Below are 16,992 nucleotides of genomic sequence, written 5' to 3' on the forward strand. Positions count from 1 at the left end.
GTATGACAAGCTAGGCAAGACAGGACAGACTTTATAAGTAAACTTAGAGGAAAATGACATAGTTTTTCCGAACAGTTTTTTCACATTTGGCGTGCCTTTTGAATAATTTCAAAGAGACAAGGTTGGTTTATGCTCTTTAAAATTCGGCGCGGGTGGATGCTTTTAAGTTTTATTTAATGAATTGAAAATTGACCGAGAAGATTATGAAGATTTTTTCCCGTGTTAGAGGGTCACCGAAAAAGAAAAAAAAAAACCGTTTTGTCCCAATTATAATGGTAACTTGCCAAATAGATGTGGCGGGTTTTCATAAAAACGCCGGTCTGAACTGACAAATTCCTTGATAGCTCTGGTCGTGACGAAGACACATGTCAAAGCATAAATGTTTGCGGCTCCCTATCGGTTAGAAACAAAAATGCGATCTAAATCCATTTTCAATACATGAACATATTTTCAAAATGCGAGACAGTAAAAACCATGCCGCACGAGCCGGAGATGAAAAAAATGTCTAGTTCTTAAGGAATTCAGGCCTCTTTCGGCCCTTATTTTCCAAAATGTAGCTGTTAAACCTACTTTCTAAGTGAGAGCGCGTGAGAATACTCCCCTTTTGAGCCGACACAGGCGGGATTTTTCACTCACGGGACACCACGGTAAGTTTGGCGTTGAAGATGCCGCTGCCATTTCTTAGCCTTGGGAATAAACGTTACCATGACGACAAAGGAAAGAGAAACCAAAATGGCGGATGACTGTTGAGCAATGAAATATGGCGAAGAAAACAGCGTCAGAGAAGGCTGATAAAACAGAAAAACCCGATAAAGGTGGTAATTCTGCCGATAAAGGAGCAGGAGATAAAACGCCAGTGGAAAATGTAAAGGAAAATGAAGAACAGCCCGTCGAACTTGGTAAGTATTGTTGCCTCGTGATCCTGGTACAGTTAGTTCAGGATTTGGGTTTTCTGTCGAACATAACTCGATGTGTTAACTTACATTGAGCTTTGGGTTGAAAGCAGGAATCCATGCTCTTATCGCTTTCTGTATTTTCCCCTTTTTACCGCTGTTTATAGTTTGTGAGCTTTCATAAGCTTTTAAAAGTTTGTAAGGTTGTGCAAACAGATATTCTTTTTGGGTAAACAAAACAGTCTCTGTCAGGTCGCCGTTTAATTTTTCCTAGCACTTAAAAATCTGAGTGAAAGGTCAGCCGAACTATCGTTGAGGAAATAGCATATATTTCTTCTTGTGGTATGCCCTCTTCGTAACTTAATGGTGCCATCAAAGTAGTTTTACTCGAGCGTCTTATGGATGTTATCATAGACAAATGTCTACTTACGTACAAATTTTCCGTGTGATCATAGTGCGAATTTCGCTGTCCTTTATCGAGTCGGTCAACATTAAAAACAGTTTTAATACATGTGAATGACATCCTTGACATTTTCTTTATTGAAAATGGCGCGTTTCTTTTTCTGGTCTTAAAGACAATTGACTTTTTCGTTATTGATTTTCTCTGATTGTTGAAGACGCTAATCATTTTAATGACTTCATTTGTCCCACGTCAACTTTGTTGACTTACTCCTCTAAAAGGAGAAAGGCCTTTTTGTTTTACACGGTAAATCTTTTGAAGATTTTGGTCGCCAAGGACTCATATTCTGCTGTGGAGCGCAGCTTGACGGCTGTTCAATTTCTTATTTGAGATCACAATGTTTGCTACGTTACGCTCCGTTACACGAATGAAGCGCGCTCTGAAGAAAGCTGACCGAAGCGGTGGAGGTCGGCTTTCGATCGCCATAGAAATTGAAGAGGAAGAGGAAGATTACCTGAGCACGTTTATGTGGTATGGAGGTAATTGCGCATTTTGACAATAAGTTTACATTTTGCAAGGTTTGGAAATATGCACATCACGCAAATCGAATATTATTGAAAATATTCTAAAGTATATGAATTGGGGGATCTTTGACATCTCTCCATGCATGCACCGTGCTTGCAATTCACTTTACCTAAAGGGTTAAACTCAGACAAAGGTGTATTCTTTAATGCTGCACTGAATGTTGCCGTGGCTCGATTTGTTGACAATATGCGGGTTTTGGCAGATGCATTCCCTTGATATTTTTCTGTTTACAGCATAAGAACATGAGAAAAAGATAAATTCCCATGAATTTTCCACATTATTTGTTGATTCTCAATTGTCCAAGTCAGTTCATTGAGTAATGTTAACTTTCATGATTTAGATTGAAGATGAAATTTGAAGGGAATAGTTTTCTTTCTTGAAAGACGAACACTTATATCAAACACTTTACATGTTCAGACTCTGCAGTTTTTCCGATAATTTATGATTTCACTTTAGCTCAGAAATTTGAAATGGAAGTTGGAAGGAAGAAGGCAATAAGAGAGAAATTACGGGGAAATTCATTGCACATACATGTTTGCTGAACAAATTAAACAGAACTCTGAAGTAAAATCAAATAATTAAAATTTGTCTCCAGATCTGTTCTTGGATCTTGGGTAAAATGGGCAATTGGTCATCAAGACTGCAAATGAATATGCAAAAATAAAAAAAAAAATAAAAAAATAACCATGATAGTTAATAACTGGAGATGTATAACTCAATTAGTTTTTCCTGAATTCTACTAGATTTTTGTTGCAACTTAGTATTTTTTTTTCAAAGTTTCAAAACAGCTCTCTAGTCTTCAAGGTACAGTCATGATCTGAGTTAGAGTGTGTGCATTACTCTACTTTTTACATGATCCTTTGGACATTATCCACTAGAACACTCTCACTGACATGTCAAACTCCCATTGTGATCACTTTTTATGGGTTGTCTGTTGGTAGATCTCTGAGGGTCTCTTAAGAAAAAAGCTGTAAGTTGACCATTTTACACCTATCTGTCCAAACCTATGGGATTTATGTATATGAGCACGATCCTTCGCAGTAAAGCACTATTTGAGCAATAGTGAAAATCAGACCTGAAAAAAATTTCAGGCCTGTACGGGATTCGAACCACTGACCTCTGCGATACTAGTGCAGCGCTCTACCAATTGAGCTAACAAGGCAACTGGGAGCAGGCCATCAAATTAATTCGACATAAACCCGTAGATGATAAATCAAACAACAACAAACATATGAAACATATGTGTGAACTGCGGTTATAAGACGTATATGAGCACGATCCTTCGCAGTAAAGCACTATTTGAGCAATAGTGAAAATCAGACCTGAAAAAAATTTCAGGCCTGTACGGGATTCGAACCACTGACCTCTGCAATGATGTTTTCTTTCAGTCAGTACCTCAGTCTTTATCTAAGAGTATTATATAGTATAAAATGTACACACCAGCAAACTGCTAGGTCAGATAGACCTCCATGAATACTTCTGATGGAAATTAGTCTCTTCAGTCCAGGCGGAAGGGGAAAACTCTACCCTATCACGAGTATATGTTGGTACTTAAAAGCAAAGCATGCAGATGTTGTAATCACCATGCTGGAGAAGTTTCTGTGACTAGTTAATTGATGGAAGCCCTTCTTGAGAAATTATGGTTTCACATGTGTGCAGTCCACACCACCTTTGTGGGCAAGTTTCAGTATAAGGATTTTTTTGTTTATGGAATGATGTAGATCTATACTGACAGTATTAAAAATTTCAGTCCTCATGAAAAAAAAAGGGATGAAAAGGAAGGATTTTGCAGTCAATTTTACCCTTTTGATTGCAGATGTAAATAAAGTGCTGCAAAGTCGGTCCTTTCAAATGGTTTCACGTGCAGGGTGCAGGAGTGGTTCAAACCCTTGCTCATGAACCAAACATCAAACATTTCCAAACATTAAGTTTATTTCACTTTTTTAGATAGTTGTTTCAGGATTGTCAAATTAATCTTTTGGACAAACCTCTAACACAAAGAAAATGTATTTTATGTCAATTTGCTGTTTTTTTCAAGTTGTTAAATTGGTTAGAAGAGAGATTGAATGGGTAATACCTTTCATAATTGCATTGATGATAATGAATATTTAAAGAGCTTTTTCAGTGTTTAGTTGTAATTTGCTTGCAGAGTCTTTAGATCTGATAATTATGGGGTACAGATGTATGTGTGGTTGTGAAGATTACACAAAGAATGATCAGCATAAGCCTGTTTACAGTTGTTGGGTTCTCCTAAGGAAAACGACCGTGGGAACTTTTGCTTTCTTTCTTGTATTTTTTGTCCTATTTGAACAACATCTTAAATGTATTAAATCATGAATTTGTAATGATTTTATCAGAAAAGAGATCTTTGTGGTCCAATGACAATTAATAGTTATTGAAAAGAATGTTTGCATGTTCATTGGTAACAAATTAATTAGTATGCACAAAGACCTTGCTTTTGACACATACAATGCAATAACATGATTTATCAAAGAATTGAAAGATGTGCTTTTAGTGAAGAAAGCACTTCCTTGAAGGAATCTGCACATGATGTTAATTATACTTACATGCAAGTGCTTTGGATGGAGGTCATAGCAGAAATTCCAGACCAAGAATGCTTTATCTCATCAGAAAATGGCGATTTTGCTCAATACAAATTTGATTGTTGGTTGAAAAAATTATAGTTTTTCAAGTGAATCTTGCACTTTGCTTGTAAACAATTATTCAAGTATAATTTTTTTCAGCTAAACACTGAAGTAAGAAAATTAATTACTGATAAGTGAAAAACTTTGTTTACTGTTGGTTTGGTTGAATTGCTCAACATTTGATCCTTAAACCAACAGCTTGATGTTGATTTTAATACGTATTGAAATTGTATTGTGTTAGTTGAAAATGTTGTGCAGAAAACCAATTATCTGGGTCTTAACAGTAATACTCTTGCTAGTAATTAAAAGTTGTGAATTTCAAGCTATAGCTACTGAACAGTGATCATACCTGGTGATTGCCAAAAACAATTACAATAATTATTACAAATTTACTAATTGATCAAGTTGTTATATTGTTGTACAAAAAGTTGTGCTTTGTTCAGTTACTCTAACAGCCTAGTCTGTGACATTGTCAGTTTTGATTTTGGCTCCAAGATGGAGCAAATTACTTGTTGTTTATCCTAGCATTATGGAAGTTATAATATTGTACAGCCAAGTGAATGTATGTACTGTGTAGGATAATTTATTAGCTAGGGCTATCAAGGTACAAAGACCATTTTTTCTCACAGCCAAGTTTTAGAAAGAGATCTTTTCATTAGATGTTTTCATGACATGAAATCTTCAAGGTCTAGCACTGTAAGAGTTCATGTCACAGGTAGAGTGCTGTTATAAACACTTTGATTAACAGTTGCATAATTTAGTACTGCCATGCAATTCAACTAAACAGCCAGCCTTGTTTTATTGATCAGGATTACAATGTCTTGTTATCAAACCCACACATGTGAAATATTTTCCATCACAGTATGTTGTCTTAATAGGGGCAAATAACTCTTGTTAAATGCCATGCATACACTTAAATATTAAGTTGTTAGTATCAGTGTGGCAGTTCTAATCATCTTGTGTAGTGAACAACCTAAGATAAATCTATGAACAACCAACAATTTTGTATATAACCCTTAACTTGAGTGATTATAGAGTCAGTTACAAGCCATTTGATTTGAAATACACTTGCCAGTGTCTTAGTGCAAGTAAGAGTGGGTTAGAATCATATTCAAGGCCATAAGTACCTCTTACTAACCAAGTTTGGGGTCTGTGGTGTGAGTTACAGACGAAATTTTTTCTACTCAGATTTATGGCCCAGGTATGAAGTGTGCGGGCCATAAGGTGAGTGGAGAAAACAAGATATTTATTACATCTCTGGGTTCAGATAGTGGGGTGGGGGGGGGGGGGGGAGATTTCAATCACAACAAAGTTTTGAATTTAGTGGTCCATACATGTACAGTGAAATACAGCCACTAAATGTACCATCATAAAGCACAATACTATAACTGTAACTGAGAGATTTGATAAAGATCAGTGTTTGCTGCACCACTAGCTAGCTTTATTCACCTATTTTGGTGGAGCTATAAATTTAAAATTAATGCAATAAGGCTAATAGATACCCTTCATATATTGTTACAATGCTCTCTCTATAAATTGTCTTTTTCTTTTTTTTTTCTTTAGAGCCTTACACCCCTACAGGAAACTTTGAGGTGGACTTTTGTGAATTATGTACAAGAGCAGGTTTTCCAACAATGCAAGTTTTACCACGGCCTCATCCTCCACCAATACCTAACATCATATCCCAAGACAGCACTCCTGTAGTAGGAAAACAGGACAAAAAAGATGGTAAACCCTGGCTATTTGACTGTCTGTTGGGCAAGGGATGAGTGATCAAACCCAGTCTGTTTTAATGCTTAATAATATACAAGAAAAAATTTCTCAGTTCTGATTGGTTAAGATGAATGCATTTGTCAGTTAATTCAGTCCGGAAGAGAGTTAACTCAGTGCAAAAGAGGGTTAATTCAGTGCAGAGAAAGAAACAAACCAGACATTCTGATTGGTCAGAAGGATTGGTCAAGGTCAATGTCACTTGCAGGGTTTGAATAAATTATTTTTGCACCTGATGTGCGTGCTTTTCTTCTGTGTAGTTATGAGAAGCTACCTTGTATTTTTTCATGTATATATGAATAGATAATCACATGATTTTCTCATGCAATTTGGAATAAATAAGCACTTGTAAATTTTTTCAAAGACCACAAATTGCACTCGCCCTACGGGCTCATGCAATTTTGTTGGTCTTTGAAAAAATTTACTCGTGCATATTTATTCCAAATTGCACTCGAAATCATGTGATTACCTATACTAACACCCTAACATAAGTATGCATATTCTCTGTACTGTTCTTTTTACATTTCCAAGGGTGCTGACTTAGAGAATTTGTTTGAAATTTTCACCCTTGAGCATGAGACTGGTTTCTAATTTCTCCTTACAGCTGTATTGAATGTAAGAATTAAAAGATCGTCCACCAGACATGCTCTTTATTTTTAAACATATTTTCCTTCTTGAATTACCATAGAAAATATGTGGAGAACTGTGTACTGATGTTAGGGTGTAAAGAATTAAGAATCAAGAGTTGCTGATCATTTTGTTTATTCTTGTGACATTAATGTATGATTCAGGGGTGATAATGTAAGGAGAAATTAGATCTTGGTCACTCTGATGGGCTAAAGCTTAAGGATTCATTAAGTTACTGTTAAAGTAATTTAATGGATATATTACCATAATGGTTATATTTTACTGCAGAAAAGAAAGATGACAGCAGTAAAACTGAAGAAACAGGGATAGTTGATGGAAATGAAGGGGAAGAACCACCAACAACCTATAACATCAAGGAAAAATACCATTACTTCAAACCCAGAGTGGAGGTTGAAACTGAAGAGGAGGGAAATAAGTCTTATATCAAGGAGATTTACATTCGAGGTGACCCATATTTTTTGATGTAACAATAAAAGGTTTAAGGCCAATTCTTTAGTCCAAATTTCTTTCTTTGACTCTATTATTTTTGTCAAAAATTTTAACAATAAACACTGACTGATGTAACCATCAGTGTTTTATATTGTATTAGTATAATTTCAGAGCTGAGCAAAGAGTTCCTAAGAATCTGATTGGTCGAGTGGTTCCTTATATGATGCTATATAAACCGCTCCGCGTGGTTTATATGAAATGTTAAAATAAAATGTCAATAAATGTTACTAAAATGTTATGATTTTAGAAATTTCTTTGTTGTTCAGCTCTGAAATTATACTAAAACAATTATTCGCCTCAGGTTCAGTGAATATTGTCAAATAATCCCCTCGACTTCATCTCGGGGATTATTTGACGATATTCACCTCGCCTTTGGGGAATAATTGTTAATCATAGGGTGTTGCTTTAATTACAGTCTGGTTCTTTTGTTTATATAGGCTGGAAAATAGATGACAGAATCTTAAATATCTTGACTGTTACTTTACCACCCCTGGAAAAGTTGACTACAATTGAGTGAGTACATTTTCTAAAAGTTATGTGCTGTCTTGTTATGTAAATTGGATTAATGAAATATTAAGAAAATGTGAACTAAGAATTAGGATGTTTTCAATCTCATGGTGGGCAGCTTTGTAAATTTATTGGAATCAAAGAAACATTTTACATGAGAACTGGGTTTCAAATCCTGGCCTGGAAACCAACATGGCCATTTTTTTTTAATTGTTTCACGGTTTTACTAATGTGGCTACTATGGTGTCATGTGAAAACTATCTAATATAGAGCAAATTAATGCTCGATTTCAGTATACCCACCTTGAAATAGTTGCCCACTTGGAATAAGCACTCTTTAAAGGTTGAAAATATTATAAGTATTTAAACAAATTTTTGTTGGTGCTTAGTACATGTACCTCAAAAAAGTGACAGGGAACACTTATTAAGAAAATCTTGTCAATATATCTTATTGTGATGTGCACTTAATGTCAGATATACTGTACAATCCTGTAGATTGTATCTGTAAATTACTTGCTTTACTACTAACATAATATTTTCTTGACCATAGTTTGTGGAACACTGGCCTTCAGGACAATGGTTTGAACACTTTAGCTACTCACATTATCAGCCATCTTCCCAGTCTCAGGTATGTAAGATAAATGTCCATGTTTTGAATTCATTCATTTGTTTTATTTTACTAGTTTAATACCCTTTCACCCCCCAGATCACTTTAGTGATTCTCCTTTCTGTCTGCTGCACTGTACAATTGTTATGATGTTAGTTTGGAGAATTAGGTATTGGATCAGCCAATTAAGTCTCCGAACTGTTACTTTTTCTCTATCGTTGATATTATTGGTATTGTGTTGGGAGGTAAAGAGTGAATAAAACAGTTAGGTCTTATCAAAGGAAAGTGTGATACAAGTGTGAACAAGTGATGCAGTAATGAAATTAACATATATTCCTGATTTTGGCACTCAAAATGATACAGTGTATTTAATTTGTTAATTTTGTTTTTTTATTTTTAATTAACAAATGGTAAACACCACAGCATACACTATTGAGTTATGGATGCACATGGGAGTTTGCTAAGCGCGAAAGAAGCGTAAGAGTCGCTCGAGGCGATAGCCGAGAGCAACTCTAGCTTCTTGAGTGCTTAGCAAACCTCCCAAGTGCATCCATAACTCAAAAGTGTACGCTGTGGTGTTGACCATTTGTTTTATAACATAACATTGATACATTGTAGCTAAAGAGTTCCCTTTTATTTAACAAATCTTACGTGACCAGAAAAAACAAGCACACGCAGAAAAATAGTCTTTGCATTTTCTCACGTCAGCAGCGTACACCCATGGGCAAATGGGGGATGCTAAATTGACCAATCAGAGCACGCGCTTTACTTTATAACATAACCAAAGTAAAGCGCGCGCTCTGATTGGTCAATTTAGCATCCCACATTTGCCCATGGGTGTACGCTGCTGACGTGAGCAAATGCAAAGACTATTTTTCCGCGCGCGCTTGTTTTTTCTGGTCACGTAAGATTTTTTTAAATAAAAGGGAACTCTTTAGTTACAATGTATCAATGTTATGTTATAAAACAAATGGTAAACACCACACCGTACACTATTGAGTTATGAATGCACTTGGGAGGTTTGCTAAGCACTCAAGAAGCTAGAGTCGCTCTCGGCTATCGCCTCGAGCGACTCTTTCGCTTCTTTCGTGCTTAGCAACCTCCCGCGTGCATCCATAACTCAATAGTGTACGCTGTGGTGTTTACCATTTGTTAATTGGTTATGTTATAATTTAACTTATACCTAAGTTTTCTTTTAACTTGTACTTAATGAAGTTCTCTGACACCAGACAGGGTGAGATTAAGTCAAACAAAAGTACACTATTAAAGTCCAAAGGCCTGACATAATTTGAATAATTAGGCAGTAGAAACATCATTTTCAACTCTTTTTGTTTCATACTGGTAGAACACTGTGTCTGGACAACAATCCAGTAACACTTCAAAGATATGGGATCTTTCTCGGTGAAGAGAGCACGTAAGTTTATTGAATTTTTGTAATGGTTATTAACAAGTAATTTTAAAACTGGCTACAGTCACAGATAATGTATTTATTATTACATTTATTTACAACTAAAAACAACTAAAAAAGCTTTTTATTTCTTAACAAATTCTCCTTGTCTGCATATGAGGAAATGTATAATGAGCAGTATGCAGAGTTTGCGTTCTGATATTTGGTAGTAAAGGGTTAAATATGGTATGAGGCTCACAAGTACATGTAGGAAGACAAGAGAAATTTTGCATGATCATTCAGTCACCAGTGGGGGGTGGGGGTGAAGAAAGAACACTCAATGATGATGAAAAATTACTTAACGTTAGCTAAAGATAGAAAACTATATCTAATTTTGAATTTGATACTAAAATCTTTAATTTGGGGAGGGTGAAGACAGCCAGAGCAGGGAAATTATGTAATTTATGGGTCATTAGTTCAGGTACACCAGTCAGGAAACTACTTTTACACAGTACACTTGTCTAATCAATAATATTGTCATACATGCACATGTCATATGTGTAGTCATTGAAAATGCGAGTGGAAAACATGTAATAAATGTGACCGAATGATACACAGCATCCATTTGAACAATTATTGGTAATTGTGTACTTAAAACTGTTGGCCGACTTTTGGAAGACTTTTGGCCATTACTTGGCCCACAGTTATCCAACTGTCAGCAGACTGTTAGCCAACGGGTTCATTCAGGGAGTTGTTCTTCACAGTTACCCAATTTTTTAAACTGTAAATTTCAGTGCCCTGTACAAATGTTCAACGCAAGGTAGTTACCCATTGACTCTTGAATTATTTGATGTTTGGATACATCGGTTTATCAATTTTATGATCTTCTTCAAAATTTAGGGTACAGAACCTGTCCTTAAGGAACTGCTACGTCAATGATATGGGGGCAAGGATGATTGGGAGAGCATTGACAGCCAACAAGTCACTGACAACCTTGAACTTATGCTATAACAAAATAACTTGTGAAGGAGCTTCCTGGATAGCAAAGGTAAGCAAGGATGACTGTGTCTGGCGTGGATTACATTATGATCTGTGCCTGAAACATGGGGCTAGGAATTTTAAGTTGCAGGGGATCATGTCCTCACAAAACTGTCCCCTCCCCCCCTCCCCCCTCTTCGTGACTCTCTCCATCTGGAGTATAAATGGAAGCCATCAAACTGTTAGAAATGTGGCAGAATATTGGAGGAGGGTAACTAGAGTAAAGTAGCCTACCATCCAGGAGGTGTGGGGTTTCTGCAGAAGATTCATGCAACAAAAGCAGAGTTGTGCACAGCTTTGTAATTCAGTTTAGCATTTAGTCGTTGCACCTGAAAGAGAGCATTTGATAGTCAAGTAAGTTACCAATCTTTTGATCACTAAACAAAAACTGATTACAATAATAACGATGGATGTCAAATGGCTCCAATCAAACATTTTCCTTCTTTGGTCAGGGATTAAGAATGAATAGAACTCTGCTGTCTCTTAATCTTGGAAGCAATCTTATCGGTGACAATGGAGCATCTAAATTAGCAGAGGTGAGTGAAGAGTATAGTCGTCCCTTGTATTCTTGACAGAATCTACATGTAGCTTATGATAAAACTTACACAAACATGTTCTAATGAGGATCTTGATACCTGCATGGGTGGTGTTTGCCTAAGGATGAAATTAAAGCCTGGTAATAAGCTGCAATCAAGCCAAACAACACGTGCGTACTATGCAAAGTAAGCAATCAAATATGACCTACCTAACATTAGCTTTAGGTTAGCATTTATTAGAACATCTGGTACTGACAACTGAAGCATAGAGCATGAAACTTATGCCTGGACACGCCCTAAAAGCCAAATGTACCTGCTTTCGTTTGTGAATTTCTTCTTCCTTTATTAAGCCTACTTTAAATTTGAAACCACAATGATTAGCCGGTACATCTCTTACTTAACGACATGCTCATAACTTGGCTACATTTACTGAAAGCAGTTTGTCTCATACTCTGGTTAAATGTTTTTCTTTTCCTTTTAGGTGCTTTCAAGCTTTGCTCTCTCTCACGAGGAAGTTGTGGCAAGAAGACTTCTTATTTCTAAAAAATCTCCAGAAGAAGTAAGTTTGTAATTTATTAGTTTAGTCAGAGTTGTGTCTCAACCATGTGCGATGTACGATAGACTAAATGATCTCCTTGTTTTTATTGACCATCTATAGGCAGGGAGTCCTTCAAGAAATTTGAATGCTCCAACCGGTGGTTCAAAGGACAGGCCAGCCAGTGTTCGTAGTGGGTGAGTGTTTTCTGATAAATTATATTTGCAAAGTAATCAGAGATTTGAAGGCTGTTAAAAGTGCTGCTTAATTTGAAGATGAGAAGATGCGGTAGTGTATTGGTTAACACGCGGACTCTGAGATTGACAGTTATACGCTCTTATTGTAACTCTCAGTTGGTAGGTGCACTTCGATTGGTCGAATTGGAATTGAAGTCTTCCTCCTCCATTTAAACCCAGATTTATGATAAATAATTATCTTACTGTGCCCGTTTTTCTCGGGCCGTACTTTAAGTTACGGAACCTCGTTTTTTGCGCTTGGATCTATGGCCCAAGCGCAAAGCGCGCGGGCCATAAATCTGATCCGAATAACAAGGTTCACACAGAAAAGGAGGGTGGTAAGCGGCAGGTACAACCAGAGGTCGCTAGGATGTATTTTCGCTCCGTAACATTGGTACACTGATAAGCAGACTGGTACTGAGAGCAAAACAAAAAAAAGAAAAAAAAATACTATCAAGGCAAGACGAAAAAAAAGGAACGTGACAGGACGAAAAATATCTTACTTTATTTCTTTATCGACCTCAAAACTTACCATCTTTCTTATTCTATTTAAACAAAAATGTATATTAACCTACTCTTTGATTTAACACCAAAATCTCAGAGCCAAGGTCTATAAGAAATGCATGGAAGGCAGTAGGGAGGAGAATTTATCTTGCGATCCTGGTTGTGAAATATCCAACCACTTATTAGTTATCTTTCTTTAGTACCCACATCTCCAAGGAAGACAAAAAGAGCCGCGAGAAAAGGGACGCCCAGAAGAAGAAGGTGAGGTTTACATTCTGTGCTAAGCTGTAGATCGACGGGAGGGGCTTTGTTGATATAAGATCCAGTGTTTTATTGGACTTATAATGCTTCGTAAATAGTTAATACAGGTCTTCGGGGAGTTGAAATTTGAGTGTTGCCTTTACGACGATATTGTGTTGTACAAAGTCAGTGAAGAAACTCAACTTTGAAACAAAATGAACTTCCTTGTTTGGGAATTCGGAGAATCGTTTACCTCCACTTTCTTATAACGCTAACCAACTAATATGATTTTTCATATCGGTTCACAACAACTTCCATGCATCATCAGTGCTGTTCAAATTTTCTCTTTTAGCCTTCTCGTCATTCCTCGCGACTTGCAGTAACATTTGCAACAGCAGCAAAACTTACTGTTAGTAATCGCAACACAATTAGCCTATGTCGTGTAATACGCACGCAGTGTCCCTCATCTTTGTCTGGAAGAGGTTTTACATATTATACAAGTATCCTTTCCAGAGGGACTGGCATTCATTCACATTTTTTTTCCTGCACTGAATATACAACTAGGCTTGTGTGCACACTTAAAACTTCTATGATAATTTTTTTGTGATATTATTTAAGCTAAAGAAACAAATAACTGTTCAGTTTTACAGTAAATATAGTAAACATTTACCCAGATAGGAGAACCTTCGTTATTCATTCAACTTCTCTTGAGCGCAAAGAAAACATCTTTGCACTTGTAAATTATCGAATATTTTTCTGCCATCTCATTTCTTTCTCGCCTAAGAAATCTCCGAAGGTTAATGCTCAGATTGTTTTATCGAGAATCTGGCACAAAGCTGAGAAGTCAGCTGCAAGTTCAATAGTCGACAATTAGGTCACGACTTCGAGATTTTTTTGGCATGAAAGGTGATGAGGGCAATGATCGGTGATGAACTTAGATTAAAGAAACTGCACGGATTATTAGTTTGATGAAATAGCAAACATGGGGATGGATAGAATAAGGCAGAAGGATGGAAAATATTGACGTGGGTTGTAAACTACAGAGTTAAGAGTTGTTTAATTAGCTCCTTTCACTTCTTTTGTCGTCACATTTTATATCAAAGAACTTAATATACTGTTTGCTTTGCAGGATACAAAAAAGCAAGAAACGGACAAGGCTAAGAAAAGTAAGTAAGACTGGAAAATAGTTTTTATAATTATGTTGTCATGCAAGCACGGATAGTGTATATATACTTAGAAGAAATAAATTAAACGGTAACTTTAAGTTAATCCATTGTTATTTTCATCTAGTTGCTTCTACGGAAGCTGTCAACAAGAGCGTTGGTAAAGGGAAAAAAGTTAATACAACCAAAGGTGATAAAAAAGTGCAACAGCCTGAACAAGAGGTAGGTCATTTGCAGTTACATGTATTTCTCCATGTACCTACAAATAATATATTCTGTTGAATCAAGAGAAGGTCACTGAATGCTCTCTTAGTTGATTATATAATGATCAATGTTACTGAAAAATTCTTAAAGATAAGTCACATAAATGGTTTTATTTGCTTATTTACAGCAACCTGAAGTTGTAGAATTCCCTAATCCACTCCTGGAAAACCCCATCAAGGAAGAGGGTGGCGAAATTATTATCCCAGGAAACAGAGCTCTTATCAACCTCAACTTGTCGCGTAAGTTTTTCTACTCACACAGAATTAGTGCTTAAAAAGATACCAACAATGGGTAATTTTCCTTGCTGAGATTGTTTTTCATTTCTGGTATTTGTTATTGTCAATTATTGATTGATTGTTTTATCTTTTTTCCACGTTTTAGGCAATAAATGTGGTGAAATCGGAGTGGAGGCTTTTCTTATTTCCATACAAAGACAAGCAGAAGTGACATCCTTAGTGGGAAAACCAACAGGACTTATGAGGTTATCACTGAGTGTGAGTAACACAGCGCTATTCTGCGATACTTGCTTATAGTATGAGTTTAGACACTATCCGATATTATTAAATTTCAATTCCGATTTTAGATTTTTTGTTTTCTGATTGGTTCACTTCACTCCTGTTATCAGCTCATATTCCGAATCGCCCTATATGAAATTGCTTTGCCCCAACTGTAAGTTGTAGAACTGAAAAAAGGCTCCAAATATCCAAACCTTCAGGATTGTATGAAATTTGATAAATCAGTTTTTCCATTTGCGCTTGTTGGATACGAGATTGGTAACTCAGCGCTAGGCGCCTTGTTGGCTGTTTACCACCATCTCATATCCAGCGCGCGTACATGTAATAATTTTTAATTATTCAGAATTTGGAGCAAAGACATGGGATTCATCTCAACTTCGATAATTTAGAGGGAAGTGATAGCAGCATCTCGATGGATGAATAGGCTATTTCCGGATTACCTTTGGCCTCTTTTTCAACATAAGGCCTGGTGCGCAATCATTCGTTTGAGAATTAGTTTAATTTGCATTTGAAAACTAATAATCATATGAGGCACCAGGGTAAATCGGAAATGGGTTATAGTCGCGGCAACGGGAAGAAAGGAAATTCAAGACTTTGCCACAATGGTAGTTATCTGATTATCCTAAACCGTGCAAACCAGTTTTCTTTCTGTGCATTTTTTTACTCTTAGCCATGTCTCGCTTTGCAGAGAAACCTATTCACTCCAGAAAACGGATCTTATCAAAGGTTAATGGAACTAATGCAGACTCGCGATCCATTTTACAAACCTCCTCAACCGAGCCCTGTTGACGAAACTAGCGCTTCCACAAAGGTAGGTTTTAACTTGCTATTAGAGTCAAGTCTAAAAAGAACAAAACCTACGCTCATTAATCCAAAATACTCAGAGAAACTGGGTCGCGTCGAATTCACTAATGGACAGGTTGGTCCCATTACAGGTAGATGTCCAGGGATGACTACAACTCGCGTGTTAACACTGAGTTTGTTCAGTCGAGTTTAGAATTTTTGTTTTGGTGAAAGAAACTACGATTTATGTACCAATTCCGCTCACTAGCCCAATTATATTGGCCCACCCAAAATTCCTCGACATGTTTAAAGCCCAAGGTGTGAAAAACAAACAAACAAACAAATAAGAAATGATATCCTTGCAATAAGAAGTGCTTCGTTGACTATTCCGTTTACTTTGCTAGGACGAGCCGTGACGAGAACAGATGAACAAGAAAGTATTGAGACTAAAAGACAAACCAGTCTGCAGCGAAGAGAAGTTCAATTTAGAGGCCAATATTGTTTTGGAGACTTGGCGTACATTAAATGCATTTTGAATCAATTTTTTTAAACACGAAGGCGCGCTATAAAACGAGCCTTAGGTCCCACTGGACCATTTGTCAATCAATCGTCGTGTGATGTAGAACTCTTAGAGTCAAGTCAGCTTTAGCTACAGCTACTCCAAAGCAGTGAACAGCGGGCGCATTCCTCAAAATTGTTTTATGTCTTCATCACAATACAAGAATTTTTGAGATTTGTATTTCCTTTCTCCAATGGAAACTGTCTTTATTTGTGGCGGTAAATTTGAGATCGAAGTAGGTGGTTCGCACGTTACCTCATGCCACCATGCTGGTGGAAGTAAACAATACAAATGAGCCACGGTCTTCCCAGCGAAGACTTCCTTATATAGCGCGCCTTCGTGTTGAACGGTCAACGCATGCTCTCGGCGCTGCATTTTAATGAAGGCACTGTATTTTATTGTAAATAAAAACACTGGTTAAACGAGTTTGGTGAATTTTTTTTTACTCCTCGAATTTGTCTTTGCTTAAAACTATGAGTGTTGAGCGAGGCAGACTTCTACGGACAGACCTGTGGTACTAAGCCAAATCTATACTAAGTACTTGTAACAATTTTTTTTTTCAAACGCGAAAATATTACGAGCGCTGATTGAAGCATACATGGGTACTACAAAACGTTACAACCGACACAGTTAACTCACTCAGTGCACATTCTCCTGTCGAAATTAGCTGGAGAAAGCAGTCTAAAAAG

The 16,992-nt window shown here is 36.7% G+C and overlaps 1 protein-coding gene across 5 annotated transcripts; it reads left to right on the forward strand.

Moving 5' to 3' along the window:
- Positions 1-550: 550 nt before the first annotated feature.
- Positions 551-16,728, forward strand: LOC111335957 (leucine-rich repeat-containing protein 71). Of its 5 annotated transcripts, none has more exons than XM_088732634.1 (17): positions 551-899; positions 6,087-6,251; positions 7,209-7,385; positions 7,868-7,943; positions 8,487-8,564; positions 9,889-9,957; positions 10,831-10,978; positions 11,421-11,504; positions 11,986-12,063; positions 12,163-12,236; positions 12,980-13,040; positions 14,149-14,185; positions 14,310-14,404; positions 14,574-14,685; positions 14,828-14,940; positions 15,632-15,772; positions 16,149-16,728. In XM_088732634.1, the coding sequence occupies exons 1-17, from the start codon at positions 761-763 to the stop codon at positions 16,158-16,160; spliced, it is 1,659 nt and encodes a 552-aa protein (XP_088588760.1). In that variant the 5' UTR covers positions 551-760; the 3' UTR covers positions 16,161-16,728. The 5 variants fall into 5 exon arrangements, with proteins under 5 accessions (XP_088588760.1, XP_088588770.1, XP_088588774.1 ...); XM_088732644.1 differs by having other exon boundaries at positions 581-899; positions 15,650-15,772; XM_088732631.1 differs by lacking the exon at positions 551-899 and adding an exon at positions 1,652-1,832.
- Positions 16,729-16,992: the final 264 nt, after the last annotated feature.

This window comes from Stylophora pistillata, chromosome 1 (genome assembly GCF_964205215.1).
Source record: "Stylophora pistillata chromosome 1, jaStyPist1.2, whole genome shotgun sequence".
Lineage (NCBI taxonomy): Eukaryota > Metazoa > Cnidaria > Anthozoa > Scleractinia > Pocilloporidae > Stylophora > Stylophora pistillata.